This window comes from Somniosus microcephalus, chromosome 34 (assembly GCF_052327205.1).
Source record: "Somniosus microcephalus isolate GS21.2 chromosome 34, FLI_Smic_1.0, whole genome shotgun sequence".
Lineage (NCBI taxonomy): Eukaryota > Metazoa > Chordata > Chondrichthyes > Squaliformes > Somniosidae > Somniosus > Somniosus microcephalus.
The window spans coordinates 25,807,470-25,831,438 of NC_141020.1; the positions used below are offsets into that span (position 1 = coordinate 25,807,470).

Sequence of the window (23,969 nt, forward strand, 5' to 3'; positions counted from 1 at the left end):
CGGGTCACCCTCGCCGAAGCGCTGTGCTCTCTCCTTTGGCTTCGGCGTGGAGCAGTTGAATTAGCATTGTTCAGGCCTTCCCTCAGGGCTGCAGTGTGCAGGGCGTGGCAGCCAAACAATTCCACCCTCCCCCTTTAAGTGCTGACCGGCGCCTGACTGTCTGCCTTCAATCAATAACTCACCGCACCTGCGCTGCGCCCGCCCTCGGTGGTAGCGCCCCAGATCGCCGGCTTAGCGCCTTATGATACTCGTGCATCGCCTGCTTTAGTGCTGCAGCAACCTCTTGGGGCGATGCAACTGAATATCGGCGAAGGTGGCGCTAAGTTGCGACGGGCGCAAAGTTTTGCGACCGCCCGGCTGTAGCGCCCCAAATGCGGCGATACCGAATTTCTAGGCCTAGGTGTAGATTTGTCTGGTTGAAAGGAAGAAAAACTCTAGGACCACTATTTATTCAAAGTACTCCCATTTTATAAGGAAAAATAATGTCCTCACCAAATCAAAAAAGGTGATAATGCAGCTGGGTGTGCAGCACCGCTAAATTCCACTTGAGAACCGAGACTTGTAATAGCTCAGCAGTGCAACCAACAGCAACATGGTGGTAATGCTGCTGTTTGGACAGCCCATCATTTAAATGCAAAATGTAAGGGGGTAGCTTTGCTAAACTTGCATCCTAAAGCAGACCAAATGCCTTTGTTCCGTTTCCAATGTTCTTGCTAATAATTTCCATATATAACAAAATTGTATAGAATACAAATTGAGTTTACATCTTCTGGCCATGTAGTTGCCTTCAGTCTAGTGGATGGGAATGTGTGATCCACGGGGACTGCTTGATCTGCTGGGTGGGAACTTGCACAGTTTCTTTTTGTTTTTGACCGTAATGCCAGCCTGCTACTAGCTCAACTTCTCTTGTCTGGAGCCACAGGTAATTCCCCTGGATCAACCTCGGACTGCTGGCCTCGCTGTCCTTAGCCACTTGTTCTGAGTGCCCTGAGCCTCAATGATGTCAGGCCCTAAACCTCCCTGTACTCTGGGTTCAGCCTACCTGTCTTGGACTTAGGGGCCCTGCTATGCTCTCGGGCAGAGCTCTGCTTTGCTCTCCAGGAGGAGTCCTGCTTCGCTTCCTATGTATGAGCCCGCCTCTGTGGGCAATTTTGACTGCCATCAAGTCGTATAAACACGTAAGCTTCCTTCACCAACTGTTGTACAGCATGTTTGCGAGAAGCATGTTGTTTGAATTCTAGTGGAGTAGAGTTACCTCTGATTTTCTGCAGTGATGCTGCTCTTGGAGGACCACAGAGAATGTGAACTGCAGCAAATTACATTTGGCAGAATGTTTCATCTTATTTGCATCACAATAAAATGTGTTTCTATTGTGAAATGTGATGCAGGGTAATTGAATAGATTGAGCCCTCAGTTTTGTGTCAAGCAGGACTCATTTCAAAACCACAGTAACTATTATGATTCTACGCAACCATTACGGCAGCGTTTTTACAATTAAAATAATTTTCAATTTTTAATGACTTTAAAATGGCTTGCTGAAATTTTTTAATAAATTCTGAATAACCCTTTGATGGTAGAAGCTTTTCATAGAACAATGTGTATTTTCCTCTACATTAGCAGTGCAGAGTGCTAAGCATTACTATTGGGCATATACAAGTTACAGCAGTGATCCGTGTTTATTGTGTTCAGCTACCTGTAATATACTGTACACTAGTCAATGATCTGTATTCTCCCCTCTTCTACTGCCACTTTAACATGGGTTTAAAAACAACCCAGATTCCTGGAAATACGCAGCTGGTCCTCTGCATTCCTAACATTCATTTCCTTATAATCATTTGTGAAGCGCCTTGGGATGATTTTTATGTTTAAGGTGCTGTATAAATGCAAATTGTTATTGCTGTTTTCTGTCAATATTCAGACACAATTTCTGACTCATACCTGGATTTTGTGATTCCCTGCTGGCTGGATAATTTTCATTTTCACCCACCTATCACTGAAACATTTTTATATCGAGAAATAAATAGCTACTGAGTGAGTATAAGCCTGTAATCTAATTACAAGATTCAAGTGGGCTCATCAACTCCAAGAGTGAAGCTCAACTGGTGCACAGCTCATCTGAATTCTAAGATTAGATCACAGTCTTGAGATCAATCCCTATTTTGGATTATTTATAATACACACACTGGACATTTTAGCTGCTTTTGCAGTTCTCAATTGTGTTTCTGTTGAGCTGCAACAAGGACGACAGCAGTTTTGTTTGGTACTCTTTGGTTATTGTTTTGTATAAAGATACTTTACATAAGAACATAAGAAATAGGAGCAGGAATAGGCCAATCGGCCCCATGATCAATCAGATCATGGCTGATCTGATCCTAACCGCCAATCCACTATCATAGAACCATCTCCTGAATCTAACAGAATTAGACACGAAATAGGAGCAGGATCAGGCTACACGGCCCCTGGGCCCGCTCCGCTACCCACAGGGCCATGACCGATCCGAACCTAGTCTCATGTCCAAATTCCTGCCCGCTCCCCGTAAACCTTAATTCCCTTTACTTCTAGGAAACTGTCTATTTCTGTTTTAAATTTATGTAATGATGTAGCTTCTACAGCTTTTTGGGGCAGCATATTCCATGGACCTACCACCCTCTGAGTGAACTTTGTTGGTAACAGTTACATGAACTAGTGCCCATAGTAGAGATAAAAGGAAAACCCAGACTCCTGGAAATATGCAGCAGGTCAGTCGGCATACCCGCCGTCATTTCCTGTTTTGTCTTTGAATTATTGCCACTGCGCGATTTCCAGCATTTTTGAACGATAGTGATTATCGGTATGCAGGTGTCTCTAACTGTTGAAAAGGAATATATCTACTATTTTCAATACCCCTTTCTGCTGCCTCAGATGAGTAATACAGTTTTGATTACTGGTCTGTGGTGAGTTGGCTGACCTTGGCTAGGAAAGCAATCGACTTCAGTGTCTCTGAGCTAGGGAAAGGGATAAATCACTCTTGCTGATTGCTATCTAATGACCTCCTACTGGAGAGTGTGCACAAATGGACATTGGATGGAGACTTGATTATAATGCTCCCACAGAAAAATTGCTAGCACTTAATGTCTAGACTTGTGCATAAAAAATGACCCCTTAGGGTGAGAACTGTAGTAATTCTTAAAACTATTTCCCAGAATAAGTCCTATTCAGCAAAGTAAGGGGAAAGCGTAATCTTTCCCTCAAGCATGGTTCAAGTTTTATTCTCGGGAGATTACGACTGAGAAATTTGATTGTGTCTGAAACAGGCGTCTCTGCACGCACCTGATCACATGGTCCCAGGTAGCACATTTAATTTGAGCTGGGTCCTCATTAAAATGATGCAGGTGTGCAGCCAGCGCTATTCATTGGCTAAACACGTGTTTGGGGAACAAACAGGAAATCAGGCGTCTGACACCATTTAAAGGGGATCCTGGCTGCAGACAGCAGGAAATGTTGTCAAAGGGCTAAAATGGCTCGAAGTGTTCCTGACACAGCACCCATGGCCTCTGATGCTGCGTTGGAGACCCTGGTCCTTCCGGGGGGCAGAAAGTCCTCCAGGCAACACCTCCACCACCAGAAGGAAGAGGTTGATGAGGACATCTGCCAGCAGATTAGTTCCCAGAACATAGCTGCAATGCTGAAAGAAGTTCAGTGACCTCAGTTGTGAAGGTACCAATACTACTGTCTTGCACTCTGCTCATACCTCTACCGTTCCCAGCCTCATGACTCACAATGCTCCCCTCCTTGCTTTCCTTCACTCTCCTACAATCACTGCATCGCACTTTACTCTACTGCCTTCTCATACTCCCACACCCACCATTATTGCAATCCTCACTTTCGCACACCTCATATCTTACACATTACATACCAACTATTCTACTATGACAGGCACATTTTCTAAACACCTCAAGACTGCCAGTAACACATTCTCTTGCTAGAGAACGTCACGAACAAACTGCGCCAGGAGACTCCCACTGGAGGAGGCTGATCCCGTCTGCGCGCCCTCTCCCCTGGAAAAAAAACCATGCTGACCATCACGGGCAGGGGGAGAGCCATGGCTGTGGCGACTAGCAATGCTGGTGGAGACATGCAGGCTTTCTTCACATCTTGCCCTCTTTCCCTTCTGTCTCACCCTACACACACTGCATGACAAACTGCAGCTGCTTTTACCAGCCACTTCTTACTCTGCTCTGCCTGTATGCTAAAAGCTAACCTTTGTCCCTGTCTTTCACTTCCGGTGCTGAAAATGTGGAGATACCTCTACTACTTTAGGAAGAGGCCAGGCCTCCTGATGAACACACTGTAGCCCACCATGATGGAGCCTCTGCTGACTGCTGCCATAGAAGCTCAGATGGCTGCCATCTTGTTTTTGGGGCCAGTGTTGACGGGCTTCCAGAGTGTCACATCACTCTTACGCAGAGCTCTCGGAGTCCTGAGGCGCAGTCTCGGGGGTGTGGCATTGGCTCCATGGGAGAGGCACCTACTGGCCTCTCAGGATGACTGCATACCTGCTCCCACTTCACCCAGTTTCCTTGTTCATGCTACACAACCAGCTGTGCCTGACTGCCCTGGCCCACGCCGAGATGCTGCAGTCTGGCCGTGCTCAAAGCTGCTTGAGGTCGCCCACCATGGCCATCTGAAGTATCCTAAATTGAAGCTCAGCAGCCTTCCACCTGCCAAGCTGTAGCCACTGGGAAGCATGCACTGGGATAAGTAAACAAGCAGAGAGACCGGCACATGGAGCTTGCACAAGGGTGATTCTTCATTATTTCTGTTAACTATTTGATACAGATGGAATTGAGCGGTTGAATATAATTTTTTGGTGTTGGTGTTATTGTAAAGTGAGGACAAGACTCATAGGATGGACTGAAGGAAGATAGTTGGATGGTGGTAGTAAGGATGGTGATTGTGGGACTGTTGGTGTATTGAAGATAGGAGCACTGGTTCAGGTGAAGCGCTCCTGAATGAGCTGCTCTGAGTTCTAGCAGCTAGGGGCACTGGTTGTCAATGCCGCTTCTGCTCTTCCTCCTCTCCATGCTGCCCAGGTGGTGCTGGTAAGGGCTGGTCCTTCATGGTGGCAAAGACATGCAGCAGACAACCACTAATCAGCGCTCTATTGCAAAGCTCCTTCCGAATGGCCCAGGCAGCGGAACTGTTACTTCAATAGTCAACCTGTGACCTGACAGTCTGGTTGGAATAAAGGCCGAGCAGAGGACTGGCGCACAATTATTGCATCATGACTACTGCTAGGAAACCAGGCACAGGTCTGCATGATGCACTGCCTGTCGTCACAAACACACTGAAATTATAGTGGAATCCCTTTCTATTCAGATGGTGATGAGTAGCACGCAAGGCAATGTGAGTACATTCTATAGCATCTTGCCCCCTAGGTAAGCCTGCAATGGGGTTGAAGCCTGCTTTACTCTGTCCATGTGAAAAGAGATGTAGGTGTTCCTCTTGGCGTAGGAGTCTTGATGACCTCATTGATACGATGGTGGACTGCAAACTGAGATGTCACTGATGTCGCCTGCTGCAGCCTGGAAGGAACCACCTGCATAAAAGTTAAGGGCCACAGTGACCTCCTTGGCAACAGGCATTGCTGTCCATGTCTTGGTTCGAGGCTCGAGTTGTGGCTGCACAGTTGACATTGCTTGGTGTTGGCCACCTTAAGTGAAGCAAAGGTGTCTGACACATTGCTCCTCAGTGAAGTTCAGGAGAAGTGCTCCCTGGAGATCCGCTGTGGGTATGGCCTCCTGTGCAGTGTTCTCCTCCTTCTCCCAGCTGTTCCTACACTCTCTCCTGTCTCTTGGCTACTCCCCCTGTCCTCCAGCCTTAAAGGCAGGCCTACCAGAACACCCATGACTGCAGTGAAACTGTTTCAGAAGCAGGCCAGCACTGCTAAGTGTAGGACCCTTATTTAAATATGTTAATGAGCATCTTAAATACTTCCGCATGCGCTCTGGACACCTATACAGGAGCCCGATCCAATATGGCGGGCGGAGCACTTCTGGTGCCGGAAAGGCATGCCGCCCGCCGTATTGGATGCTTAGGATAAAACGGGCGTGGTACCAAGAATTTCTCGGCCTATAAGTTCTTCCCATGTAGGAGTAGCGTAGTTAAAATAATATTTTTACCATTGCAATCTGGATTGCACTTGGCCTTCATCTGCCTTTCTGCCATTGGTGTTGCTTTATTGCTATTAATATGCCCCAAAAAAACACAGGTGAGTTACTTAAAATGGAAATGTGCTGTATGCAGCACATCATTTACCACTGTAGATATTGTCAGCTGCAAGCCTTTACTATCTGCTAATCGAAACGCTTTAGTTTCCAAAACTGCAAAGACTGCAAAATAAAAGTTGCACTAATTATATGAAGACGGCAGCGACTGCATCTATGAAAGAAGCAACTAAAGTGATCCCAGAGCAGCAATTCCATCAAGATGCCTAGATGGTCTAAACTAGGAGAAATGTGCACTGCGCCATTCAGGGAAGTGATCTTGATCTATGCCGACAGAAGCTGTCAGTGAATGCTGTCTGTCATTGGAAGATTAACAGTTGTGACATAAATCTTGCATATTATCAGATCTTCAGCTCTTAAGTGATAATCAAAAATTCATTATTGGGGGAAAAATACTGTTTGCATAGTCAATATATGCCGAAGATAATATATTGCCTCCATGTGAAGTGCAGTAGTTGTCTCAGTTGATATAAACAAATTGATTTATTCTTTGGAACATTATTACAGGAAAAAAACAACAGGGTTTAATCATTTGTTCTTTCCAACTTGATTTTTAAGTTTTTGTGAGGGGGTCGGCGTGGTGCGGCATGGTGCAAGATAATGTGGCCAGTTTAATGGCAGAGCATTATCTGTTCTGATTCTGGTTTACTCCTTTTGTTGTATATGCACCAATATTTATGACTAAGATTACACAAGCTAATTTACAATATAACTACTTTTAGCTCGGGTTTTGGAGATGAAGTGAGGAGTGAAAAAAGACCGACTGTTTCATACCTTAAATGTGATCTATCCAAGTCTTGCTGCAAAATCTGATTGAAAAGTTGCACCTTCAGAACTAATTTTGCCATAAATATAGGCCTGTGTCTTGTATATCTATGGAATTTATTGTGGTTTAGTTTATCTATGATGCAGAGACAAGGGCAATTTGCTTACTGACTTTACCATTCAGATTTTAGCTTTCACTTTGAAAGTTCTAGCCTAATCCATGATGGATAATAGAGTTTTCAGTATGCTGTTCCACTGGTGATCTTCCCCCTGGATCTCTGACCTGGAACACTTTTTGTTACATTATTTGTTGTTATCATGGACATTGCTAAAGGCGTTGAGTCTGATGCTGCCTTTCTAAGCAAGTTACTGTGCAATAGTTTCCTTCCAAAGCTATGTGTATATTTATGTCGTTTACTTTCAAATAACTCTTACCTGTGCTGTCATTGATGATACATGCTCTAACTCGTTTCCATTAATTCTGGTTCCCCAAGCATCAGTGTCCTCTTGCACACCTTTCATTTTTAAATCAATATCCACCTCCGCTCATTCAACCCTATCCCCAATTTTTTTTTAATGTACGCAGTGAGGTAAGAGTTGTTAAGGCTGAGAAATGGGAATTCTTCCCATTTCAAGCATCCAGTATCAGCATTCAGCGTTTCCAGTTAGATATATCTTGTTTGTTTCAGTTCTTGAAGCATCAGTTTTTTCACGTCTCTCGAGTCCCACCAGCGCACATCGCCTATTACTTTTGATAGCTTCTGCATCACTAAGACTGCCATTAAGAAATGTTGTTGGTTTTCTCTCACTATCCGGCGAGTTCTGCGGGAGCTCTCCATTGCACCAATTGGAAATTGATGCACCTCATGGATCTTCAGGGAGACACCGACTTCCTTTCAAGCAAAGAGGGTTGCAGTAACAAAGGAGTGCTTCTAGTTCTGTTGGTGTCTGCTGAGGGTCTATGAAGGGGACATGGTAGGGAGGTCCCAGTGTCCATAGACATTGGATTTTGCGGAGAGGCTAAAGGACCAGACCACAAGCACTTGGAACAGATCTGGGCTGCCTAGCAGTAGTGTTTGAAGTTTGGGAGGTCCAATACCCCCTCTTATTTTGGAAGCTAAAGACACTTCAGGCATACTTGTGGCTTCTTCTCCCTCTTCCCCAACCCCCCAAACCAAAGGACTGTCCAGGTCATGGATTTGTTGGTTACATACGTAAAAAAGAAATGATCTGGTCATTATCTCATTGCTGTTTGTGAGACCTTGCTGTGTGCAAATTGGTTGCAGTGTTTCCCTACATCACAATCAGTGACGACACTTCAAGAGTGCTTCATTGGCTGTGAAGCACTTTGGGACGATGAGGTTGTGGAAGGCACTATATAAATGCAAGTTTTTTTTTAATCAATGGCATCTGAACAGATAGAAGAGGTGGAGAAGAATGTTCATCTTGATTGTGATCACTTTGTACTCCCTCCAGCTTTGTTGGTGTCCCACACTGGGCCTTGACCCTTCATCTTCCTCGATAGTTTAAAAGAAAACTCCACTGACTTTTTAAAGAATGAGTGACAGAACTATTTCTCTCCTCCTATTGTTTATCTGCCTTGCTTTTTCATTAAACTTTGTAGTTTCTTACTTTCTGCATTCAACCATTAAAGCTCCTCTGTTGTCTGTTTTCTCACTTACAAGTTATTGTCTGAATGATGATCCCTATAATAAATGTACAAATAGATGTTGATGAAAGACGTCACAACCTTTGAGAACACTTCTTCCTGGTAAAACACCTAATGCTATCATTTTTCATTAATTTAATAATGGCCATTATTTAATCTTTATTTACATTTATTTATTGTGTTAAATTCATTGTCTATTTTTCTTGCTATTTATCGCCTCACTGAAAGCTATAGCTTGATGTGACATGCATGGTTTTTTTGAGCTGAAATTGCTTGTCCCACATTTAGCAGGAGAATGGTGATGCGTCCACTTTCTAGCCTTGTTTCAGTAGTTTCTCAGGTAAGTTCACTTGCCTGGTCACTGTGACCAAGGGGTAGCATGACAAACATGATCTTATTGGGCTGCTGTGTAACAATAATTCAACAGAGTAAGAACCATGAGTGAGTTTGAGAAGAAAGACTTGCATTTCTATAGCGCCTTTCACGACCTCAGGCCGTCCCAAAGTGCTTTACAGCCAGTGACGTACTTTTGAAGTGTGGTCATTGTTGGAATGTAGGCAGCCAGTTTGTGCACAGCAAGCTCCCACAAACAGCAATGTGATAATGACCAGATGATGGTTTTTTTAGTGATGTTGGTTTAGGGATAAATATTGGCCAGGACACCAGGGATAACTCCCCTGCTCCTCTTCAAAATAGTTCTCTGGGATCTTTTAAGCCCACCTGAGACGGCAGATGGGACTTCAGTTTAACATCTCCTCTGAAATACGGCACCTCTGACAGTGCAGCACTCCCTCTACTGCACTGGAGTGTCAGCCTAGATTTTTGTGCTCTAGTCTCTGAAGTGGGACAAACCCACAACCTTCTGACTCGGAGGCGAGAGGCCTACCCACTGAGCCATGGCTGACAGTGGGGAAGTAGTTACACATGACCATGCTAACTCCATTGCTTACAAAAATTTTTTCCAATAAAAAATATAACCTGTATAAACAAAATGTTGGAATAACTCAGCAGGTCAGGCAGCATCTGTGGAGAGAGAAACCGAGTTAATGTTTCAGCTCGGTGACTTTTTGTGACCTGCCCCTTTAAATGCCTGCCTGCCTGTTGTGGTGCTGCAGTAGGAATCCCACTGCAGCAACATTGGAATTTTGCAACCAAGCACTGGCAAGCTCCCTGTTTTTTTTTATTCGTTCTTCGGATGTGGGCGTCGCTGGCAAGGTCAGCATTAATTGCTCTTGAGAAGGTGGTGGTGAGCTGCCTTTTTGAACTGCTGCAGTCTGTGTGGTGAAGGTACTCCCACTGTGCTGCTGGGGAGGGAGTGCCAGGATTTTGACCCAGTGACGATGGAGGAACGGCGATATATTTCCAAGTCAGGATGGTGTGAGACTTGCAGGGGAACTTGGAGGTGGTGGTGTTCCCATGAGCCTGCTGCCCTTGTCCTAGGTGGTACAGGTCGCAGGTTTGGGAGGTGCTGCCAAAGAAGCCTTGGCAAGTTGATGCAGTTCATCTTGTCAATTGTACACACTGTATCCACGGTACGCTGGTGGTGGAGGGAGTGAATGTTTAATATGGTGGATGGGGGGGCCAATCAAGTGGGCTGCTTTGTCCTGGATGGTGTCAAGCTGCTTGAGTGTTGGAGCTGCACGCATCCAGGCAAGTGGAGAGTATTCCATCACACCCCTGACTTGTGCCTTTTATAGATGGTGGAAAGGCTTTGGGGAGTCGGGAGGTGAGACACTCGCCTGCTCACAAGACCTGCTCTTGCAGCCACAGTAATTATGTGGCTGGTCCAGTTAAGTTTCTGGTCAATGGTGACCCCCCAGGACGTTGATGGTGGGGGATTTGGCAATGGTAATGCTGTTGAATGTCAAGGGGAGGTGGTTAGACTCTCGCTTGTTGGAGATAGTCATTGCATGGCACTTTTGTGGCGCGAATATTACCTGCCACTTATCAGCCGAAGCCTGAATGTCGTCCAGGTCTTGCTGCATGCAGGCATGGACTGCTTCATTATGTGAGGAGTTGCGAATGGCGCTGAACATTGTGCAGTCATCAGTGAACATCCTCATTTCTGACCCTATGATAGAAACACAGAAAATAAGAGTAGGCCATTCGGCCCCTCGAGCCTGCTCTGCCATTCAATGAGATCATGGCTCATCATCCAAATTCAGTCCTGCCTTCTCCCCACATCCCTTGATCCCTTTAGCCTTAAATATATCCAGCTCTTTCTTGAATATATTTAATGAATTGGCCTCAACTGCCTTCTGTGGTAGAGAATTCCACAGGTTCACCACTCTCTGGGTGAAGAAATTCCTCCTCATCACAGAAATCACAGAAACCCCACAGTGCAGATAGAGGCCATTTCGGCCCATCAAGCCTGCACCGACACATATCCCACCCGATCCCCGTAACCCCTACACCAACACATATCCCACCCTATCCTTGTAACCCCACGTATTTAATCCCCCGAACACTAAGGGTCAATTTATCATAGCCAATCAACCTAACCCGCACATCTTTGGACTGTGGGAGGAAACCGGAGCACCCGGAGAAAACCCACGCAAACACGGGGAGAATGTGCAAACTCCACACAGACAGTCGCCCGAGGCCGGATTCGAACCCGGGTCTCTGGCGCTGTGAGGCAACAGTGCTAACCACTATGCCACCGTGCTGTCCTAAATGGCTTACCCCTTATCCTTAGACTGTGACCCCTGGTTCTGGACTCCCCCGCCATCGGGAACATCCTTCCTGCACCTAGTCTGTCTAGTCCTGTTAGAATTTTATAAGTTTCAATGAGATCCCCTCTCATTCTTCTAAACTCCAGCAAGTATAAGCCCAATCTCTCCTCATACGTCATTCCTGCCATCCCAGGTATCAGTCTGGTGAATCTTCGCTGCAGTCCTTCCATGGCAAGAACATCCTCAGATAAGGCGACCAAAACTGCACACAATACTCAAGGTGTGGTCTCACCAAGGCCCTGTACAACTGCAGCAAGACATCCTTGTTCCTGTACTCGAACCCCCTCGCTACGAAGGCCAACATACCATTTGCCTTCTTAACCACCTGCTGCACCTGCATGCTTACCTTCAGCGACTGGTGCACAAGGACACCCAGGTCTCGTTGCACTCCCCCTTCTCCCAATCTATTGGCGTTCACAATAATATTCTGCCTTCCTGTTTTTGCCACCAAAATGGATAACCCCGCATTTATCCACATTATACTACATCTGCCCAATCACCCAACCTGTCCAAATCATACTGGAGTTTCTCAGCATCCTCCTCACAGCACACACGCCCACCCAGCTTTGTGTCGTCTGCAAATCTGGAGATATTACATCTAGTTCCCTCGTCTAGATCATTAATATATATTGTGAATAGCTGGGGTCCTAGGACCGATCCCTGTGGTACCCCACTAGTCACTGCCTGCCACTCGGAAAAAGACCCGTTTATTCCAACTCTTTGCTTCCTGTCTGCCAACCAGTTCTCTATCCAAGTCCGTACCTTACCCCCAATCCCATGTGCCTTAACTTTACACGCTAATCTCTTATGCGGGACCTTATCGAAAGCCTTCTGAAAGTCCAAATACACCACATCCACTGGTTCTCCCTTATCTATTCTACCAGTTACATCCTCAAAAGATTCCAGTAGATTAGTCAAGCACGATTTAACTTTTGTAAATCCATGTTGACTTTGTCCGATCCTGTCACTGTTTTCCAAGTGCTCTGCTATTGCATCTTTTATAATGGACTCTAGCATGATGGTGGGAAGGTCATTCATGAAGCAGCTGTAGATGGTTGGGCTGACGACACTGCTTCTTGATGGTGGGGAGCCAGCTGTATACATAAAATGACCCCAAAAAATATAACCAGATTAGTTCATTCTTAAATCCAACAGATCAAGCTCCAGAAGATACAAAGCCATCTGCAGATGTCCGAGTGTCATATGCAAGAAGCCCACGAGTCTCAAGCGGTAAGAGCATCTACAAACTTTGTATTTTATTCAGGAAAGTCATTTAGCTTGGAAAAGAACATTGAGTCCTCGAATTGCTACAGCCCTGCAATGTACAAGAGTAGTGAGTGAAATTACTACTTGCCAAGCTACTCGATAACCCTGATAATGGTTAAGAAAATTTTAAACCGTCCTTAAACATCTTTCTCTCATACATGAAGTTCTATTTGAAATACGGCATAATCTAAAGGTCCCCTTGATGTGCATGTCAAATGCTGGGCTAGATTCTCCTGGGCAGGAAATCGGGCAGGTTAGCTGTAGAGAATTACACCAGTGCAGTCTGCCGCTACCTCAGCCTTGAGCTGGATTTCCCTCACCCTGCTGTGCCCAGCACTAGCCATCCCTTCCCCAGTGGATTTTCCTATCATCTGCCACACCTATCGCTACTTCCCGTGGAACGCCATGTGGTAGGTAGCGGTTGTTATGTTCATTAATAACTAGACATTCTTATTATGAACAGCTAGCTTCTAGCTAGTCATTTATTCAGTACACGTTCTCTAGGTACAGCATCTGTCGAGATTCAGCATGTGTACTTCTGTGTGCAGGTAGCCATCTTGACTACTGCCTTGTGGGTAGCCTAATGCATCGTGGGTAGTGTAGTCTTAAACACACAACTAAATATACAGCTCTACGGCTCCATCTAGTGTACCACTCTAGAATGACATGTTATTGATCATTACAGCGGTAGGCCTAGGAAAAGCAGCAGTAATGGCCCTGAGGTTGCCTAATGGAGGCAGAGGGCTTTGTACCGAGCTCCTCTTCCTCCAGTCTGGCTCTCACTTCCTGCTGTAGCGCTGGGTCTGTATTGAGGCCTACTGGGCTGCCACTTTTCTAATCTTCGGGGCTCTTCTGCCCTTTTAAATGCCTGACTCTCTATTGTGGCGGCGCTGTGGTAGCGGTCCCACTGCAGCACCACTGGAACTTTGCAGCCGAGCACTGGCAAGCTCCCTCCTGATAGCGGGGAGCCTGCTGCTGTACATATAAAATGACCCCCAGTGCAGGGAACTGGGTGGGGGTATGGGCAGATTCGGAGGGTGGGGGGGGGATGGAAGTCCCGTATTGCTGGATCTCTGCCCAGAGAGGAGAATGCAGCCCATTATGTGTTGTATCTAACTTTAAAAGTGCCTCCCTCAGATGGTTTATTTTCAATGTAAAAGTTTGTATTTAATCGAATGCATGGTGACGGCATTAGATTTTTTTTGTTGACATCTGTATCCATTTCTAAAAATAAAATGGGTTATAATAATTATCATTACAATTAACCCTACTATTCCTGCCCATATGAGGAACTAGATTAATGTGCACATTGAGCCTAAAGTCATGCAATTCTGTAACCGTAGGCACTTTTACACCATCAATGCAGCTGTCAAAGGTCTAGTCTCCCGCCAGTAGCTCCACTCTGCAGCATAAAGAGGCTTTCCACTGTAAATGTAAAAGGAAATGCAAGACTTGTATTCATATAGCCCCCTTCACGACCTCAGGACGTACCAAAGTGCTTTATGGCAATTAAGTACTGTGATAAATCCATGTAGTGGAACAAGAACTCGAAGAGGCGATATCTTGGAACTGGTACGAGTATTTTATTAACAACTGGGAAACACATACATCATGCCTGCATCCGGGCATTCCACCTTTGCTGACCTTGACAGGAAGCAAACCTCTGACCTTAGCAGCAGCATTGGCTACAGCACCACCTGGTGGGTAACCTTAATCAGAACATCCCAGATTACTATATCCCTCCTCCCTTAAGATTGCAGTATGAATTTCTTAACAAACAACCATTCCTGAGGGTCACATAAGGAGTCTCCATCCATCATGTTCCATACTTGATGAATCTAACAGGTCAGTATCAATCTCTCTGGTAGCTTGCGAGTCCTTTGTGAACGTCTAACAGTAAAGTCCCTGCTTGTTTGTGGTGAAGCCACCAGCTGCTCCTGAGCAGTGCTCAGAGTATCTGACTCTGCAACGATGGTTTCCTCTTGACAAATAGGTTCCTGTGGAATTGGCTCTGTCCCTGGTGGTGGCACCACAGATGCACTTGGATAACTGGGGGGCAACCCTGTCCTCAGCCATTGCATCTGGAACCTTCATTTCAATTTCCCCTTGTCTGGGAAGTATCTGATCTACATGTCTGCGTACTACCCTACCATCTCCCAACATGACCTTGTATGATACTGGACCTGTCATTGAGTCTATGAAGCCAGGAATCCACTTGGGTCCATAACTGAAATTCCTGGTAAGGACCGCATCTCCTTCTCCAAAACTTCGGCTCTTTGTTCTTTTGTCATGGTTCTCTTTTTGTTTGTTTTGTCTGTTTTCCATTTTCCTTTTTAGGTCTGGGTGGACAAAGTCAAGAGTGGAGCGTAGTCTACGACCTAATAACATCTCAGCAGGAGAGAGTCCTGTGGTGGATTGAGGTGTTATTCTGTAGCTGAACAGAACCCCTGCTAAACTCCCTTCTGCACTTTTTTTCATCATCTCCTTAAATGTTTGTATGGCTCACTCTGCAAGTCCATTCGAGGACGGATGATATGGAGCCGAGGTCACCTGCACTATACCATTTTTTCTCAAGAACTCTTTTGCCTCTGTACTCACAAAACAAGTGGCATTGTCACTCACCACGATCTCCGGTAGCCCTTGATTACTGAAGCTCTGACGCAGGCAGTCTATAGTAGTAGTGGTGGAAGCAGAATTTACAGGATAAACATCCATCCATTTGGAATGTGCATCAATGATTATGAGGGACATCTTCCCCATGAATGGACCCGCATAATCTAAGTGCAATCTTCTCCATGGTTTATCCGGCCACTCCCAGGGGTGGAGAGGAGCCGCTGCTGGTGCCTTCCGGTGTTCCTGACGAGTGCTGCATGTCTTGACTAGATTTTCTATCTCCTCATCTAGCTTTGGCCACTACAAGTAACTCCTAGCCAAGGCTTTCATACGCGACACCCCAGGATGACACTAATGTAGTTGCTCTAGGATAGACTGTCGTGCTGGCCGTGGAATAATCACTCGTGCTCCCCACAACACGCAACCATCCTGCACACTCAGCTCTGTTTTCCTGACACTGTAGGGTGTGAAGTCAGCCCCCTTCCGGATGCTGTGGCCATCCCCTCACCACATATTCTCGAACTCTAGACAGTACTGGATCTTTACCTGTCCATGTTCTTACTTGCTCTGCAGTCACAAGTGCCGTGTCAGTGTCCTCCAACATCAAAACTCTGGAGCTGCATGGATAGGTGTGCCTGGCAGTGGAAGACGGCTCAAGGCATCTGCGTTCCCATGGTACTTGCCCGCCTTGTAGACGATGACATACTCACATGCCCTCAACGTCACGGCCCACCTCTGGATCCGGTGTGACACCATCTGTGGAACTGCTTTCGTTTCATTGAAAAGAGAGAGAAGAGGTTTATGATCGGTGCATATGGTGAACTTCCTGCCATATATGTACTTGTGGAACCTCTGTAACCCAAACATTCCTGCTAACCCCTCTTTGTCTAACTGGGAATAGTTTTTTTCCCGCAGGTGTTAGAGTTCGGGACATAAACCCTACTGGTTTTTCAGTTCCATCTTCCATGCAGTGTGAAAGAACTGCCCCCACCCCGCAAGGTGAAGCGTCACAAGAGAGAATGATGTCTTTCTCTGCATTGTAGTGAACCAGCACATCCGACGACAGCATCAGTTTCTTAGACTGTTCAAATGAAACCCCCTGCTCCTCTCCCCACTGCCACTATGTCTCCTTGCGCAGTAGTTTGTGAAGAGGTGCTAACACCGTTGACAAGTTTGGTTAAAAACCTGTTATAATAGTTCAGCAGTCCCAGGTAAGCTTTTAACTCAGCCACATTTGTAGGAGCAGGGGCGTCCTGCAGTGCTTGTACCTTCTCCTTGAGTGGATGGAGCCTGGTGGCGTCCACTCTGTGTCCCAGGAACACTGCTTAATTCCCCAGGAAAGTGCACTTGCTCCTCTTGAGCCGGAACCCTGCCCTCTCCAATCTCTGTAGTACCTCTCTGAGTGCTCAGATGCTCCTGGTCGGTTCTTCCCGTCACCAGAATGTCATCCAGATAGATGGAAACATGTGGAATCCCTTGCAGTACACCTTCGATTGTCCTCTGGAAGATAGCTGGACTAGATGAGACACCAAACGGTAAGCGGTTATATGTAAACAAGCCCTTGTGTGTATTTATGGTGACATACTTCTTTGATTCGTCATCCAGTGTAATCTGCAAGTAGGCATGACTCATATCCAACTTTGTGAATTTCTTTCCTCCAGCCAGGTTTGCAAAGAGATCCTCTGTTTTGGGAATCGGATACTGCTCTAGTTTGGACACCCGATTGACTGTCAATTTATAATCTCCACAGAGTCTTACCGAATTGTCCGGTTTCAAAACAGGTACTATGGGATCTGCCCATTCCGAACATTTCACTGGCTCCAGTATGTTCTCTCTCAATAGACGGTCAAGCTCAGCCTCTACCTTTGGCTTCATGGCATAAGGCACAGGTCATTGTTTAAAAAACCTTGGCGGTGCCTCCTTGTCTACATAAATCTTAGCTGGGGGGCCATTAAATGTGCCAAGTTCTTCCTTGAACACATTCTCATGTTCACTCAACACTTCTTGCAAAGTCAACTGTTTGCCCGCATCTATTTGATTTACTGCTCCACAGTCTAATTTAAGTTCTTTTATCCAGCCCCGACCTAACCGGTTTGGTCCGGTACCCGATACTATAACTACAGGTAGCTGTTCCACTGTGTCCCTGTGTTGCACAGTTACCTTAGCTGTACCTAATGTCGCTACTCGTTCACCTGTATATGTTTTAAGATGCAGGGAGCAAGGTTTTAACTCTGGAACTTTTGCACGGTTCCACAATTTTGAGTACGCTGCTTTGTTCATTATGGTCACGCCGCACCCTGTATCCACTTCAAAGTTTCACCTTAGAGTCATTTACTGTCAGTTGCAATGTGATAGGAGCCACTTTTGGAATGTTCTCTAACATGCTATACATTATGAACATGTCCTCTTCTTCCTCAGCTTCCCCGCTGATGTGGTGTGCTCCATGTTTTTTCACTTCTCTCCCTTGGTTTTGCTGTCCTCCCCCTTTTGGTTTGGATTCCTCCATAGGTGATTTCGCCCTGCAAGCTCGTTTTATGTGTCCTTGTTTCCCACACTTGTAGCACTTTTCCTCCAGAAACCGGCATTCACTCGCCAGGTGATCGCCCTTGCATCTATAACATGTCTTCACATGCTCACGTTGTGGTTTCTGACACATGTTCAACTTGTGCACAACAACCTGACCTGCAGCTTGCATAGCATTAGCCCTGCCTGAACCCTGTATATTTCTTTTACATCTCGGTTCGCTGTCTCTATGGCTTGAGCAAGTGCCAGTGCTTTTTCATAAGTAAGCCGAGTCTCGGATAATAATCTACGCTGCATTCAGTCATCCATAATTCCGCAAACTAGCCGATCTCGCAGCATTTCCTTCAGGTTGTTCCCATAATTGCAATCTTGTGCTAATTTACGCAACACCGCTACATTGTCCATTACGCTCTCTTCTTTCCTGTTCCTTGAATTAAACTTGAACCGCTGTACAATCTCACTAGGCTTAGGGTTGAAATGTTCTTTTAGCAAAGCCACTAATTCAACAAATGATTTGTCTCCAGGCTTTTCAGGACTGAGCAGATTCCTCATCAAACTGTAGGTCTGGCTTCCCACTGAACTAAGCAGAATGGCTTTCCTTTTTCCGGCATCATTTATTTCATTTGCTTTGAAAAAATAACCCAACACTTCACAGTATTCCTCCCAGGTTTGTGCTTGACTATCAAAAGTGGAAACCGTTCCTACCGTGGCAGCCATGCTCTCCCAACTGGTAGCTAACTTCAGCTTGTGATTTTGTTGTTTAAAAGTCCTGGCAGACTTCTCTTCTTTATCCAGGGTCCTTTTTACCTCGTCGCCAAATGTGATAAATCCATGTAGTGGAACAAAAACTCGAAGAGGCGATATCTTGGAACTAGTACGAGTATTTTATTAACAACTGGGAAACACATACATCATGCCTGCATCCTGGCATTCCACCTTTGCTTACCTTGACAGGAAGCAAACCTCTGACCTTAGCAGCAGCATTGGCTACAGCACCACCTGGTGGATAACCTTAATCATAACATCCCAAATTACTATAAGTACTTAAAAAGAAAAAAAAAAGAAAAAATTGTGCAGTTACTGTGGAAAACATGGCAGCCAATTTGCACACAGCAATGTGATAATGACCAGATAATCTGGTTTTGTATTTTTTATATCGTTGAGGGGGATGTTGGGCGGGATAATCGGAGAACTCCCTTGCTCTTCTTCGAAATAGTGCCATTGGATCTTTTACATCCACCTGAGGACAGAGTGGCCCTCGGTTTAACGTCACATCCGAAAGGCGGCACCTCCAACAGCGCAGCACTCCCTCAGTACTGCACTGGAGTGCGCTCAAGTCTCTGGAGTAGGTTTGAGCCCACAACCTTCTGACTCAGGCGAGAATGATATCACAGAGTGGCGCATGGGTGGTGCAGCCACAAAACCAATTCTAGTACAAGTGCAAAGTTGAAAGCACTTTGTTTTTCTACCGATTGAGCTTCTATGAATTGATGGTCCTCTTACAGAGACCTAGAAGTCTGTCTACTTTCTGGGCTGATAAGTGATGGGTGGTGCAGGAACTGGAGGAGGGCTCGCTTAACACAGGCAATAAAGTTTGAATGAAAGAATATGATTTTTTATGTCCTAATCCACTTATTTTCTAAATCCTGTTATTTGAGGGCCATCTCTTTTTTCATTTATTTCAGAAAATCTGGTTATTCACCCCATCCGTTGTGCAGCAATTAGCAATTGTATGTTGAATATGCTCTTGAAGTCTCTTCCCAAGTACAAAAGCTGCAGAGGGACCCTGGCTGCTTTCATAGTGGAGAAAGGTAAGTTAGTCACCTTTTGCATGGCACTTCATTGTGAAGAGAATTTTCCTCCTTGCACTAAGTAATGGTGTCAGCCTCTGGTTTGGCATCAATGTTCCCCCTAAGGTGTGTGGCTGTGCACCAATTGCGAGGTCCCGCACGTCGGCGCAGCAAATTTAAAGGGACTGTGCGCTTAAATTAGAGGGAACAGTTTAAAGCTGCAATAACAACAGAAAACGCTGGAAAAACTCAGCAGGCCAGGCAACATCCGTGGAGAGAGAAACAGAGTTAACGTTTCAGGTCGAAGACCTTTCGTCACTTTAAAGCCGCCCCCATGTTACCCAAATTATTGACAGGATTCTCCCATTGGTAGTAGTACCTGTGCTTTATGCCTGGTTACATAGAATGTACAGCACAGAAACAGGTCATTCGGTCCAACTGGTCCACACAAGCCTCCTCTCACCCTACTTCATCTCACCCTATCAGCATATCCTTCTATTCCTTTCTCCCTCGTGTGCTTATCTAGCTTCCCCTTAAATGGTTGGCAGTGGTAACTGACACTGCCTTGCATTTGAATTTCCATGTTCTGGAGTATTAGGGACTTAAATGTCATGACTTTTTGAAGGGGGTGGGCCAGTATTAAAAGATTCAGAAACAAATATTTTCTTTCTCTCTTTGCAGTACTGCTTTAGAGAATTAAGATAAATTGGAGGCTGATCTCGGATAGGGCATAGTCGAAGTTTACTTATCGGCCAACACAGCTGTGATTACAGGCTTCAGATATACATGGCAGAATAATGCTAAAGATTTAACTAACTTAGGGGGGTAAACAACAAACTGAAAACTCAAGTGGGCTGATCGCTCGTCCATTTCCCTTTGCCCTCAGCTCAGAGCAACCTTCTACCCTAGTGTGATCTACTACTCATGTCAACTCTCCTCGAATCCTCAATTACACTGCCGAGTTAGGGTCGGTGTAATACTGCTATAGTGGAGGATTTCATGGTTTTAACTTGCATATATTGGAAATTCGATTGACACTAGGAAACTCTTTTCCTTCAAATACTTAACCGCTATTGCAGAGAAGGAACCTTCATCATTTCAGGATTAAATTCAAATCCAGTACTTGGGAGCAGCAGCGGGAGCGGACCAACCTGTGAGGCAACAGGCTAAAGCGGAGCAAGTAAATAAAGCCCGAAGCTCGAGGCCCAGACTGAGCTATTGGGAGCAGCAGTGGGAGCGGACCGACCTGTGAGGGAGCAGGCTAAAGTGGAGCGAGTAAATAAAGCTCGAGGCCCAGACCGAGCTATTGGGAGCGGACCGACCTGTGAGGGAGCAGGCTAAAGTGGAGCGAGTAAATAAAGCCCGAGGCTCGAGGCCCAGACCGAGCTATTGGGAGCAGACCGATCTGTGAGGGAGCAGGCTAAAGTGGAGCGAGTAAATAAAGCTCGAAGCTCGAGGCCCAGACCGAGTTATTGGGAGCAGCGGTGGGAGCGGACCGACCTGTGAGGGAACCGGCAATTTAAAGAACAAAAAAAAGGAGTGACATCATAGGAAATCAGGGCATTGATTGGTTGGTCAGTATTTCTCTGTTTTCTTGCGCATTGGTTTAAATTAAGAGCCGGGATTAAAAACTAAACGTTCAAAACTTTAAACACTTAATTAATTAAATACATTAGAGATGGCAGGGCAGGCGATGTGTTACTGCTGCGACATGTGGGAGCTGGTGGACATCATTGAGGTCCAAGGCAACCATATTTGCAGTAAGTGTTGGTTGCTCGAGGAATTTCGGCTCCATGTTGATGAGCTGGAGTCCGAGCTTCAAACACTGCGACACATCAGGGAGGGGGAGAGTTACCTGGACGCTGTGTTCCAGGAGGCAGTTGCACCCCTTAGATTAATTAATTCAAATTTGGTCTGTGGTCAGGGACAGGTGGTGTGACTACAAGCGAGGCAGGTATGGGGAACCAGGGGGTAGTGGTGGAGGAGCCTCAGCCCTTGCTCTTGTCCAATAGGTACGAGGTTCTTACTCTGTGTGGACGAGAGCAGGGACTGCAGAGAGGATGAGCAATCTGACCACAGCACTGTGGTACAGGGAGCCATTCAAGAGGGGGGAGCAAAAAGAAATGTGGTAGTGGTAGGGGACAGTATAGTTAGGGGGATAGACACTGTTCTCTGCAGCCAAGAGCGTGAGTCCCGAAGGCTGCGTTGCCTACCCGGTGCCAGGGTAAAGGACATCTCCGGGCTGGCGAAGAACCTGGAGTGGGAAGGGGAGGATCCAGTTGTTGTGGTCTGGGAGCTGAATATCCAAGGGTATTCGATATTTAGGAAGGACAGGCGAAAAGGAAAAGGAGGTGGGGTGGTGGTGTTAGTAAAAGATGAAATCAGAGCAACAGCGAGAAAGGATATTGGCTCAGAAAATCAAGATGTAGAATCAGTCTGGGTGGAGCTAAGAAGCACCAAGGGGCAGAAAACATTGGTGGGAGTTGTCTATAGGCCTCCAAACAGTAGTGGTAATGTAGGGAGATGGCATCAAACAGGAAACTAGAGATGCATGAAACAAGGATACTATAGTAATCATAGGTGACTTTAATCTACATAAAGACTGGCCAAACTAAATTAGCAATAATACTGTGGAGGATGAATTTCTGGAGTGTATACGAGATGGTTTTTTAGATCAGTACGTTGATGAGCCAACTCGGGAACAGGCGATCCTAGATTGGGTATTGCGCAATAAGAAGTGGATAATTAATAATCTTGTGCAGGGTACTTTAGGGAAGAGTGACCATAACATGATAGAATTCTTCATTAAGATGGAAAGTGAAGTAGTCCAATCTGAAACTAGGGTCCTAAATCTAAACAAAGGAAACTATGAAGGTATGAGGAGTGTGTTGGCTATGATAGATTGGGGAGCTTCATTAAAAGGCATGACAGTGGATAGGCAATGGCTAACATTTAAGGAATGAATGCATGAATTGCAACAGTTATACATTCCTTTCCGGCGCAAAAACACGAAAGGAAAAGCGGCCCAACCATGGCTAACAAAAGAAATTAAGGATAGTATTAGATCCAAAGAGGAGTCATATCAAGTTGCCAGAAAAAGTAGCAAGCCTGAGGATTGGGAGCAGTTTAGAGTTCAGCAAAAAAGGACCAAGAGATTGATTAAGAGGGGAAATATAGAGTATGAGAGTAAACTTGCAAGGAACATAAAAGCGGACTGTAAAAGCTTCTACAATTATGTAAAAAGAAAAAGATTAGTGAAGACAAATGTAGGTCCCTTACAGTCAGAAACGGGAGAAGTTATAATGGGAAAAAAGGAAATGGCAGAGCAATTCAACAAATACTTTGGTTCCGTCTTCATGGAAGAGGACACAAATAACTTCTCAGAAATGCTAAGGAACCAAGGGTAGGGTCTAGTGAGAAAGAGGAATTAAAGGAAATTAGTATTAGTAAAAAAATAGTGCTGGAGAAATTAATGGGACTGAAAGCCGAAAAATCCCCAAAGCCTGATAATCTACATCCCAGAGTACTAAAAGAGGTAGCCATGGAAATAGTGGATGCATTGGTTGTCATCTTCCAAAATTCTATAGATTATGGAACAGTTCCTGCAGATTGGAGGGTGTCAAATGTAACCCCGCTATTTAAAAAAGGAGGGAGAGAGAAAACAGGGCACTACAGACCGGTTAGCCGAACATTAGTAGGGAAAATGCTAGAGTCTATTATAAAGGATGTGATAACAGGACACTTAGAAAATATCAACGGGATTAGACAAAGTCAACATGGATTTATGAAAGGGAAATTGTGTTTGACAAACCTACTGGAGTTTTTTGAGGATGTAACTGGTAGAATAGATAAGGGAGAACCAGTGGATGTATTTGGATTTTCAGAAGGCCTTTGATAAAGACCCACATAAGAGGTTAGTGTGCAAAATTAAAGCACATGGGATTGGGGGTAATTATACTGGCATAGATTGAAAATTGGTTAACAGACAAGAAACAGAGAGTAGGAATAAATGGGTCTTTTTCGAGGTGGCAGGTGGTGACTAGTGGGGTACCGCAGGGATCAGTGCTTGGGCCCCAGCTATTCACAATATATATCAGTGATTTGGATGAGGGAACCAAATGTAATATTTCCAAGTTTGCGGACGACACGAAACTAGGTGGGATTGTGAGTTGTGAGGAGGATGCAAAGAGGCTTCAAGGCGATTTAGACAAGTTGAGTGAGTGGGCAAATACATGGCAGATGCAGTATAATGTGGGTAAATGTGAAGTTATCCACTTTGGTAGAAAAAACAAAAGCAGAGTATTATTTAAATGGTGATAGATTGGGATATGTTGATGTACAAAGG

At 45.3% G+C, this 23,969-nt stretch overlaps 1 protein-coding gene across 6 annotated transcripts in view; it reads left to right on the top strand.

The window, feature by feature from the left end:
• Positions 1 to 23,969, top strand: part of LOC147096893 (adenosine deaminase domain-containing protein 1-like) — an 87,609-nt gene that overhangs the window by 46,227 nt on the left and 17,413 nt on the right. For all 6 annotated transcript variants that reach the window (XM_085973592.1, XM_085973596.1, XM_085973594.1 and 3 more), the window contains 2 exons: positions 12,588 to 12,662; positions 19,520 to 19,645. In XM_085973592.1, coding sequence (XP_085829718.1) covers positions 12,588 to 12,662; positions 19,520 to 19,645 — 201 coding nt within the window. The remainder of the gene's footprint in view (positions 1 to 12,587; positions 12,663 to 19,519; positions 19,646 to 23,969) is intronic.